Raw genomic sequence first — 11,156 nt, forward strand, 5'->3', positions numbered from 1 at the left:
GCGGGCGGCGGGGGCAATACACAGGGATATCACAGGACGAAACAGCCGTCGAATGGTAGTTCAACGAGAGGTCGACGTGTCCCTCAGGAGAGGATGGCGGCACTGGAGGCCCAGGCCAAACAGCTGGGAGCGCAGGCCACGCAGGAGTGCGACAAGCTGGCCAAGGACCGGACCCTGCTTCTGCAGATGCTGCACAAGGTTCGTCTCCCGTTTCCGCACAACGCTGAATATGAAGTCGGGCTCCGCCCTCCTATCCGATGGAGGATCGGAGCTCATCCCCTCCCTTTGGAATTAAGCTGATGGTTTGGGAGCGATAAGAAGTAGAGCCACAGATGCCAAACTTAATACATGTTGATATTGTAGCTTGAATGTTATTCTCCCTTGTAAGTCGCTTTGGATAAAAGCGTCTGCTAAATGACTAAATGTAAATGTAAATGTGATATATATCAGAATCAGAATGATGCGTTTTCATATACAAGGATTTTGTCTTGGTGCGAGTTGGCGCACGGAGAAACGAAACGCACGTAAAAAAAGTCTAAAGTATACAGAAAGTGTTGGACGTACAGGATCAATGAAAAGGCTGTGGCAGGGACTAAGCGGCGGTACGGGTCAATGAGTCAACGACACGAATGAGAAACCGGTTCTGAACGTTAAAGATGCGACTACATGGATGCGTTGACCCCTGGATCCATCTAAATGTACGGTACCGTGGGGCGGTGGGTGGCCCCATTCTAGGGCTACAGACCGGTCGACTGACGCTTTGCTGCTAATTCGGCTTTAAAATGTTTGTCTCATACAAGTAGAAACAAACCAAAATAAAATAGATCTAAAATAAAAACACGGGGAAAACCGGCACGGGTACGGCCGCGGCACTGCGCGGGGCGGCGGCGTCTGGAGGAGGAAGAACTTCCCTCCGATTCTCGGGGTTAGGTTTAGATTTTTCATTTACATTTCGTTTTTCATCGTCCCTGAATCGCGTCGTAGCCCCTGTATCTGGATACGTATCGGTTCCTTTTATCAGGGAGACCCCTAGTAAATAGTTGGGATTTTTCTGTACGGATGAATATATACATAATAGGATAACACGGACACGGGTAACAATGGATGGAGTTGGTGTTGTTGATAATAATAATAAAGCATCATTTCCGCAGAGCTGCATTGTCAGAACACATTGGCAACCGAGGCTCAAAGGAGACGCAAAATGTGTGTGTGATGTGGCTGCGTGCGGGTTGTTGCAGGAGAAGGACAGGCTGTGTGCCCTGGAGAAGAGGAGCCACATGCTCAGCGAGCGGACGAACCCCCCGAAGCTCAGCGGCTGCACAGCGGAGGTAGGACGCGGCCCCGCCACACCCGGAGCGGGCGGCTCCACGGCAGAGCGTCCCACACACGTACACACAGTGCATTTGCTTAGGTTAAAGGAATTAAGTAAAATTTGAAGGTATTTGTACTCGAGCAATTCTATTTTTTTATATATATATATATATATATACTTTTACTTCGCTATATTTCAAAGCAAATACCTTATTTTTACTCAAGGTTTTTTTTTTTTTCTTTTTTATAAATGCGATTCAATCAGTTTGTAGAAAGGTGCTGGTTTTTAAATTTGAAAATGTCAACAATAAAGTTTTGCCGAGCAAAACGGGACCCAAATGGGTTTGGGGCGTTCGGGATGGAACACACCTAAATATGAGGTCGCAAAGCACCTCGCCCCCCTTTCGATGAGTGTTAGGGTTAACACATTCTGGCGTAAAAAGTCGAGTGGGAGACTTTCACTTTGGGGGCTGTTTCACGGGGCGTTCATACTGCTGCTTGCTCCCTCCGGGCGAGTCGCTTCTCACTGAGATGAACTCTTCAAAACAACAGGAAGTGCTCCACATCAGCGAGCCTGACCTCGCTTGTGAGGACGGTCCCCTGCGTAGTCCCTGCCCCTCTCCTTTCCCCCTCTCCTCCCCCGGCCCCGACCCCGGCCCCCGCCCCGACCCCTGCCCCGTTAGGCTCCAGGAGGTAAAGTGCTGTCAACGCCTGATTGCCTGCCTTGCAAAGCCCGAAGAGTTTGGCCGCCAAATGTGCTGGGAATCTGGAATGAAGGCTTGCTTGCTTTTCAAACCTTTAAAACGGATTGAAGTGGTCCTTGGACGTTTCCTGCCTAACCCTTACTTTGGCAAACAGCGAAAGCGTAGCTATTACCGTAAGTGGCTGTTTGAATCGGAACGAGTGATTTAGAGGAGGCTTGTGTTTCATCCCAAGCCAATCTCCGTAAATCGAGCCCGGCGTGATGACATCATCGTGTGCTTGCGGGGGAGAGTGAAGTATCTGTGGTAGAGGTTTGGGCGCATGCCAGTGCCGGCACTCGCTTTGTGCGAGTGCGCGGCTCCTTGTCACCCGTTGCTCCCCGGTTTCCTCCTCTTCCATCTCGGCGCGTGGATCGCCGGCGCAGGAGTACCTCAAGCTGTCGGACGTCTATAAGATGTACGGGAACGCATCCGCCCTGCCTCACCCCGCCTCCTCCTCCGCCTCCTCCTCCACTGCCGCCCTCCACCGCCTGTCCCTGGCTGCAGCCCCGGCTCTGACCTGCGAGGTACAACCGCCTTCTGGCCTCCCCCCACCTCCCTCCCGGTTGCTGTAACGACCCCCCCCCTCACCCTCGTGCCTTTCTGTGTTCGATACCTCTCTCTGACTCCCTCTTCCGTGTTCTGCCCTCTTCTAATTTGCCTGTTGTGTCTGTGGTTGTCGGTTGGGCGCGGTCGCCCGTGTGAAGGAGTACATCACCGTCAATCAGTTGAGCCAGATCTTCAGGATGCAGAGGGTGGATCCCTGCGCCTCCTCCTCCTCCTCCTCCCCCTCCTCCTCCGGCCAGTCATTCCAGCTCGCCGCCTCTGACGCCGCCTTCTCGTGCCACCCGCCGTCTGCATGTGGCACGCCTTCCGTGCTCTCTGTGCAGGTGTGATCTGTCGCTATTTTGGCTCTTTCACTCCTAATACTTTCACTTTTCTTTTATTTCCCGGCTGGGCGATCATTTGGGGCTATTGCCTTTCACGTCGTAGTTCACATATTTCAGATTGCACGATGAGTTTATCTTCTTTATCCCTTCCACTTCTGTGCTGCTCTCTGACGCCGCTCCTCTTGCTTTGCTGCTCTCCTCTCCTCTCCTCTCCTCTCCTCTCCTCTCCTCTCCTCTCCTTTCCTCTCTCCTGGCCGGACAACGCTCCGGTTTCGTGCCGTCACCGTAGAGCCACCAGTTGAGCAGGATGACCATGCCCGCCATTAACCTGGAGCGCTGGTACCAGGACATCATGGCGGCCGGGGAGGCCCGCCAGCCGTGCCCTCCCCCGCTGCCCGCAAAGTGTCTCTCCACGCGCAGACACGGGCAGGTACAGCTCCTCCCCCTCTCCACGCTGGACAGCACGTCCCAAACAGGTGGAGCACGTCCTCAGCAGGTGGAGCACGTCCTCAGCAGACGGAGCACGTCCTAAACAGGTGGAGCACGTCCTCAGGGAGCGCGGCGCAGCTCACGGCTCGGTCGAAACAAGGCGCTGCAAGAGACTGTTATTAAATAAACTGATCAGGTCCTGATGGGTTGTGGTATACAGTATTACTCTACTCTACCTCTACCTGTACTCTACCTGTACTCTACCTCTGCTCTACCTCTACTCTTCCTCTACTCTACCTCTAAATCTACTTTACCTCTACTCTACCTCTACCTCTACCTCGACCCTACCTCTACCTGTACTCTACCTCTACTCTTCCTCTACTCTACCTCTAAATCTACTCTCCCTCTACTCTACCTCTACTCTACCTCTACCGCTACCTTTACTCTACCTCTACTCTACCTCTACTCTTGCTCTACTCTTCCTCTACCTCTACTATACCTCTACTCAACCTTTCCTCTACATCTCACTACTATAACTCTACTCTACCTCTACTCTACCTTCTACTACTATAACTCTACTTTACCTCTACTTTGCCTCTACTCTACCTCCAACTATTATAACTCTACTCCACCACTACTCTACCTCCACCTCCAGCTAGTACAACTCTACTCTACCTCTACCTATACTCTACCTCCACCTCTATTTGACCTCTACTCTACCTCCAACTACTGTAACTCTACCTTTACTCTACCTCCATCTAATCTGCCTTTACTCTACCTATACTTTACTTTTACTTCTACTCTGTAGTGAATTGATAAGAGAGTTCTCCAAAATAATCCAAGAATCCAAGATCTTTCAATATCACGACCAAAATATTTGATACGTTTTGATTGTTAACTCCCCACTACACCTGGGAACGTGTTCGGTCGATGCGGCTAAAACGCAGAATTCTGCTGCCAACAACAGCAAATCTCTCCCCTTTTTTTTTTTTAGGTTTTCCAGCCCAAACCAGATGTCGCGGTTGGACACGCCGCAGCGGCTCCACCCTCCAACGGATTTTCACCTGAGAAGAATACCTCCGCCAAGGTGGGCAAGGAAATCTGGCATGCGCGGGTGGAGGTGCATTCGTCGTCCCGTCTGTTGTATACAGTGTGCGTGACCTCCGTCTCGTGTTTGTGCCAGGATCTGCAGCTTTTACTGAGAGAGCTGTCGAGTCCGTCGGACGCGGAGTCCAAACAGCAGATGTCGCTGCAGAGCCAAGGTAGTCAGTCCCACCCTCCCTTCACCCGGCAACACCTGAATCTGCGCCCAAGTCGACCAACGGCAGAAAAAGGTTCAGGGCAGAAAAGTAATACAGGAAGTTACCTTTTTTTTTTATACACCAGAGTGATGGCATTCTCTGGTGCAGTGGTAGAAATGACTGAAGTACGTATTTCAAGTATCTGTATTTACTTCAGTTTCAACTTTCAAGACCTTCTTCTTACGATACTATATTTCTGAAACGGTTACTTTATTGTTTTGGTTTTTTTTTAGATTAGGATTTATATTTATACCTGGAAATGACTATGACACTGCTTGTAATATTGTTTAACTATTTTTTTTTTGAGCACTCATCTTCAGAAAAAAAAAACCCCGTATCATACACATTTTTGACCATATTATAGGCACTGTTATATCAGGGCACTGCTATGACAATTACTTTCATTACTTTAAGTACGTTTAAGAGTAGTTATATACTTCATAAGTACAAATATCGATGTTGTACTTTCACGTTTACGAGTATAATGCTGTGCAATGGTGGAGAGTAACTTATGTCATACATTTTTCAAGTATCTGTACGTGTACTTTATTCATTTTCCCTCTGTTTTTCCACCACTAAAATGAAAAGCAAATATGTTTGTTTTACTATCTGTATTTATATTTATATTTGCAAATGTGTAAATTGCTGGAACGCCATCTCTGCTCCCGCATCAATCTCCCTTTGCCGTCGGGGGTGTTCGCGCTGGGCGAGGTGCGTCGCAGTGACCCCTCTTGGCCAGTGGAGGTCGCAGTGAGTCCGTGGCAAGTCACCCCCCCCCCCCCCCCCCCCCCCTCCGCCCTGTCCCGCAGATCCCTCCTCACCCACGGTGCACCGCGCCGTCCTGCACCACCAGGCGCCCCCTGGCGGCCACGCGGCGTACGACACGCTGAGCCTGGAGAGCTCTGACAGCATGGAGACCAGCGTCTCCAACGGCAACTGCGCCTGTTTGCCAGAAAGGTGAGAGACTGTTTCCATGGCAACACTGGAGTCTGCCACAAGAAGGGTCACTGCCCCCACCCGCCCGCCCCAACCACAACAGCTTTGCTTTTTTTTTTTTTTTTACTTTGTTCCCAAGACACCGCCTGTTGCCATGACGACCCGCTCAAAGGCGTCTGCGTTTCGGGCAGATGAGGCAAAGGTGTTTTCAAAGCGCTCCGACACAGTTGTTCCAGTCAAAGTCAAAGTCAAAGTATATGAGTACTTGATCTTGAACGTACTTAATGTATTGATAGTAAAAGTACTTGTCACATCCAGTTCCCTGATATAAAAGAGACTATAATTCTGCACAATACTGTAGCTTTCATTCTGCAGATGAGTGCTCATAAAAATAATACAAAACAATAATCAAAATATATGGTGTCATAGTAAATTAAAAAATTTATAAAAATATAAATATAAATCTAGATTTTTTTTCATCTGTGTCTGATGTCGGAGTGAATAGGTATTTGCTTTGAAATGTAGTGTTGTGTCAAACTGAATACACTGAAGTACAGATTACTGAATAATTTACTGAAGTAAAATAATACTTTACTTCATACTTTATATACTTTATTTTTTGAAAGAAACGGCAGTTATTTTTTAAGATACTTACATTTCCATCGTCTGCAGTTTCTTCGCGGGCAGTTGCTACGAATTCCTCTTTCTTTTCAAAGATTTGTGCTGGTCTGCGCAGCCAACAGAGCAATTCGCAGCGGCGCTTGTTTTTTTCTCCAAGCGCCGCTGGGTGGAGTCACTCAGATGGGGGGGCCGTTCTAATTCTACTGAGGCCCTAAATGATGTAGATCGGGTCAGCAAATACAAATAACTTGTTGAATGACGTCTTCCCAGAAATAGGGATCCCACAACAAACTATGCGGGTTTTTTTATTTCACAGTGTGTGTGTGTTAGTGGTTCTGTCAGACACCCAGATGTATGTGCACAAGCACCGAAAAAGGTAACTTTTCATGAAAGGTCCCCTTTAAGTACTTGATCATAAATGTACTTCAATTATTAAAAGTAAAAGTACTTATCTATCATATCCAGCTCACACCACATCCAGTGTCCCGATACAAAAAGCATTAATTTACAGCATATTTAACGAAGTACTCTGCCATGTGTCCTCCATGTTTGGCGTTTGGTGTTTTGTGTTCCATCCCTCGTGTGCGTGGTGCTGCCAGTGGGGGGGAAGCCCAGAGGATCGAGGAGATGGAGAAGATGCTGAAGGAGGCTCAGCAGGAGAAGGCCCGGCTCATCGAGAACCGAGTGAGTCCCAAAAGTCCTACAATGGAGTTTCTGAAAACTCCCGATCTCAAAGATGGATGGAGGATGGATGGAGGGATGAAATGAAATGAAGCATTTTGGGGTGGGGAGTATTCAAGTGGTGGGGTGGGGTGGGGAGGTGTATTTAAGTGTTGGGGTGGGGTGGGGAGGTGGATGGGGTTGTATTTAAGGGTTGGGGTGGAGTCTTGGAAGTCTCTGTTTACACAGCGAACCCCTGGACTGGGACTCGCATTCTCCTCTGACTCCCTTTAGTTTGGCACAGCAGCGTTTCTCCCATCAACATAACCCTCCCTCCCTCCCTCCCTCCCTCCCTCGCCCACCTGTCACTGCTCCTCCGTCACCCCCCTCCCCCCTCCTCCTCCCAGGAGAGGGAGGCGCAGGCTCGGCGGCAGATGCTGGAGGAGGAGCGCGGGAGGCGCGAGGAGGCCGAGCGGAGGCTCCAGGACGAGACGGCCCACAGGCGGAGGCTGGTGGAGGAGGAGGTGAAGATGAGAGAGAAGCACTTCTCCCAGGTCAGTGGAGGGAGGGAGGGAGGCGGGGAGGGAGGGAGGGAGGGATGATCACTGCAGGGGCGGATGAGGAGACAAGATGCTTAAAGGGGAGATCAAAGAGTGGGAGAGGAGAGGGCGAAATGGAGAAAAAAAAAACGGAGAATCGGGGAGAACAGAGCGAGAGGGAGGGAGGGAGGGGTGGTGGAGGGAGACAGGGAGGGGGAGAGAGAGGGACAGAGAGACAGATAAAGAGAGAGAGAGAGAGAGAAGAGAGAGAGAGAGAGAGAGAGAGACACGCTGTATATAAAGGATAATAAACATCATCCTTGTCTTTAATCGGACTGTGTCCCGTCCTGTCTGTTGCCGGGTAAACTCTGTGATTTAACCTCCTTCACCCTCTGACACGATCCTCGTGTTAAAGATGGCGGCCGTAACCCCCTTTCCAGGCGCGCCCGATGACGCGGTACCTGCCGAACCGCCGCGAGGAGTTCGACCTGCGCGCCCACGTGGACTCGTCCGGCCACAGCGTCGACACCTGCCCCTTCGTCATCCTCAGCGAGAAGGTGTGCCGGGGCCACCTGGTGAAGATGGGCGGGAAGATCAAGTCGTGGAAGAAGCGCTGGTTCGTCTTCGACCGCCTGAGGAGGAACTTCTCCTACTACGCGGGTGAGGACGGCGCGCGCCCGGCGGCCTCCGCTCAAACCAAAGCTTCATCAAAGCGATGCGCGAAGGCAGCGTCCCATCCCCCCGTCCCTCCCCCGTCCCCAATTTAACGTGGCGGCGCTGACAGTCATTAGACCCTGCTGCTAATTACCGCTCCAGCCCCCCGGACGGCGCCGCCTCCTCCTCCTCCCCCCGCTGCTTTCAATGCGTCCAAACGCTACAGTGAGGCCTTCAGCTCTCGCACACCGCGTCCCCACGCACCCCCTCGTCACTCCGTCGCGAGACCGGTTGGCGTGGCGCGTGCGCGCCCGGCCACGAAGGGAGCGTCTCGCTGTCGTTTTTTTCAATAAGGCGTCAGCATCATTTCCGAGGGAGCGGGAAGCGCGTCTCCGCTCCGCTTTAGCCTTTTCACCCTCCCGCTCCTGACGAGGAGGAGGACGGCGGCGGCGGCGGCGCGGGGCGCTGATGAAACCCGGTGCAACCCATTTCCGCAGACGCGCGCCGTGCGCTCGCAGGGGGCTCCGCTCGCGGCACGGTCGCGGCGAACCAAAGGAAAGAAATGAAAAAAAAACAAGACAAAAATAAAAAAGGAAAGAAACCAAAAGTCGCACTTTTTCAACAAACATTTATCTCATTACGATGCACGTTCGGCTGCCGCGCGGCGGCGACGGAGCCTTGGTGGCGCAGACTTGAAATTATATCCCTCGGATTTGTGTTGGCGTGTTGTTTGTTCCCGGGGGCGACGTCGGACGTTGCCGAGCGGGGGGGGGGAGATGAAAAGAATGGAGGACAATTTGGGGGAAAAGGCTTCGAGAGTCTCACGCGGGGACGACGCCTCCGGCCGCCGTCGTCCGCACGACAACAACAAACGCCAAACTTCAGCGTCGTTAGGGACGCACAGGAAACGCAGCGGGCACGGGGCACGGAGCACCGAATAAAGTCAAGCACCAGGGGACCGCCTGGAATTTTCGAACGTTTCGAGAAATTCTAATTTAAGGAAATTAAAACTGACGAAAGTGCAAAAGTTATAAGATAAAAAAAAAGAAAGAAGAAAAATAAAAAATCCAAATATATATATTCATGTGGTACATTGGAAATATTCAATATCGTATCCGTGTTCATTCTGGTACAGCGGCTCTCTAGCGCAGCTGTGGCCCGAGGACCGCATGTGGCCTGTTGGCCCCTTCAGTTGCGGCCCGCCACTAGATGAAGACACATCCCTAAAATAGTTATATGTGATTTGTTTTAATTCTAAATATATTTTATTGAGTGTGGCCTTTATTTGTGATTTGCTTTTTGCATATTGGTCGAATAAAGAATTTTAATGAAATATTTTTCTACCATTTTGGGACTTTGTTCTGCGGGCGGCGGGGTATAAAATGGCATTTATTTATAAACATATTTACGATACAGTGTGTGTGTGTATGTATATATATATGTTGTGTTTGGCACTAAAACATCCACCTCAGAGAATCCAAAACAAAACTCTTACATTTTTGTTCTTCTCATTTTGTTGATTCCACTCAAAGTATTTACCCCAAAACTCTTACCCAAACGTCTTTTGAGATCTTATTATGACTTATCAATTATTCATTATTAACGCCCATTTTCCACAAATCCAAACTAATAGTAAAATAGATGATGAGGATTATGCGTGCGCGTGCCCGCGTGTGTGTCCTCCACCTCGAGCTGTGTGATGTGCGGTGAGCATTCTGGCACAAAATGGCTGCCGTGCACCACCCAGGTGGGTGGTGAAGCGTTTTGCATGTCATCCATCTTCTATTCATGAGGGGGTTTCTCTCTCCTCTCCCAGATAAACACGAGACCAAACTGAAAGGACTGATCTACTTCCAGGCCATCGAGGAGGTTTACTACGACCACCTGCGCAGCGCCACCAAGGTGCCTTCCAAACCATGAATGAATGTCTCGTTGTTATTATTATTATTATTATTATTATTTTCATTATTATTTTCATTATTATTATTATTACACCTCCCTCCTTCCCCCTCCAGAGCCCAAATCCATCCCTGACGTTCTGTGTGAAGACCCACGACCGCCTCTACTTCCTGGTCGCACCGTCAGCGGAGGCCATGCGCATCTGGATGGACGTGATCGTGACGGGCGCGGAGGGCTACACCCAGTTCCTGAGCTGAGGGCGACCGCGCCCCTTTCCCACGCCCCCCCGCCGTGACCCCATGAACTGTGTTTGTCTCATTAGCAGAATCGAGGAAAACGGGAGGAGGTTCCACGGCGACGGAAACGCTACTAAAGAGAGAGACACAAGGGGGGCACGTTGTCCCTCTTGATGAAAATTATTATAACTAATATAATTATTATTATTATTATTATTATTATTATTAATAATATTTTACGTTACTTGAAATGTCTCTTTACTTATTGTAACGTGCTTAAACTGTTTACACAACTTAAGGTATGAAACACTTCAGCAGCAAACACTATTTCACAGCTATTTATACTTTGACTCGTCTTTGTGATACCATTTCTACTTTTCACACCGACTTCTGTATTTTTATTTTTGGGTGAGATAATAATTGAAATAATACGTTTGAACAGTTATATTTGAGTCGGTTGCTTAAAACAACTTTCCCAAAGTTCTCACAAGGTTCGTGTCCCCCCCCCCCCCCAGAACGAAGCGGTTTCACAAAAGGGAAATAAAACCATACAATAATATTGTAACTTTACGTCACACATCGCCTCAATAAAGGTTTATACTGATGCCCGTTGGTTTGCTTTGTCCCCGATGATTATTCATATATTCATTAATATGATGTTCATCATATTCATATTGATTAATATTATAAGATGATTATTCGCTCAAATGAGTTGAGAGATTGCGAGTGCTGTCCTCTCCCTCTCCCTCTCCTTCCTCTCCTTCTTCCTCTTCCTCTCCTTCATCTCCCTCTCCCTCTCCTTCTTCCTCTCCCTCTTCCTCTCCCTCGCCTTCTTCCTCTCCCTCTCTTCCTCTCCCTCTTCCTCTCCCTCTCCTTCTTCCTCTCCCTCTCTTCCTCTTCCTCGCCCTCTCCCTCTCCTTCCTCTTCCTCTCCCTCTCCT

The 11,156-nt window shown here is 49.6% G+C and overlaps 1 protein-coding gene across 6 annotated transcripts in view; it reads left to right on the forward strand.

The window, feature by feature from the left end:
* phldb1a (pleckstrin homology-like domain, family B, member 1a) overlaps nucleotides 1-10,821 on the forward strand; it is a 28,757-nt gene extending 17,936 nt beyond the window's left edge. For 4 of the 6 annotated variants that reach the window (XM_080013790.1, XM_080013789.1, XM_080013791.1 and 1 more), the window contains 14 exons: nucleotides 88-198; nucleotides 1,239-1,328; nucleotides 1,864-2,004; nucleotides 2,438-2,578; nucleotides 2,759-2,941; nucleotides 3,231-3,371; nucleotides 4,365-4,457; nucleotides 4,554-4,632; nucleotides 5,481-5,628; nucleotides 6,828-6,912; nucleotides 7,296-7,442; nucleotides 7,868-8,087; nucleotides 9,898-9,983; nucleotides 10,097-10,821. In XM_080013790.1, coding sequence (XP_079869916.1) covers nucleotides 88-198; nucleotides 1,239-1,328; nucleotides 1,864-2,004; nucleotides 2,438-2,578; nucleotides 2,759-2,941; nucleotides 3,231-3,371; nucleotides 4,365-4,457; nucleotides 4,554-4,632; nucleotides 5,481-5,628; nucleotides 6,828-6,912; nucleotides 7,296-7,442; nucleotides 7,868-8,087; nucleotides 9,898-9,983; nucleotides 10,097-10,237 — 1,806 coding nt within the window. In that variant the 3' untranslated portion in view covers nucleotides 10,238-10,821. The remainder of the gene's footprint in view (nucleotides 1-87; nucleotides 199-1,238; nucleotides 1,329-1,863; nucleotides 2,005-2,437; nucleotides 2,579-2,758; nucleotides 2,942-3,230; nucleotides 3,372-4,364; nucleotides 4,458-4,553; nucleotides 4,633-5,480; nucleotides 5,629-6,827; nucleotides 6,913-7,295; nucleotides 7,443-7,867; nucleotides 8,088-9,897; nucleotides 9,984-10,096) is intronic. The other 2 variants (XM_080013792.1, XM_080013794.1) reach the window with 2 other exon arrangements.
* The last annotated feature ends 335 nt before the right edge of the window (nucleotides 10,822-11,156 follow it).

Source organism: Zeus faber (assembly GCF_960531495.2).
Source record: "Zeus faber genome assembly, chromosome: 14".
In the NCBI taxonomy this organism is placed as follows: domain Eukaryota; kingdom Metazoa; phylum Chordata; class Actinopteri; order Zeiformes; family Zeidae; genus Zeus; species Zeus faber.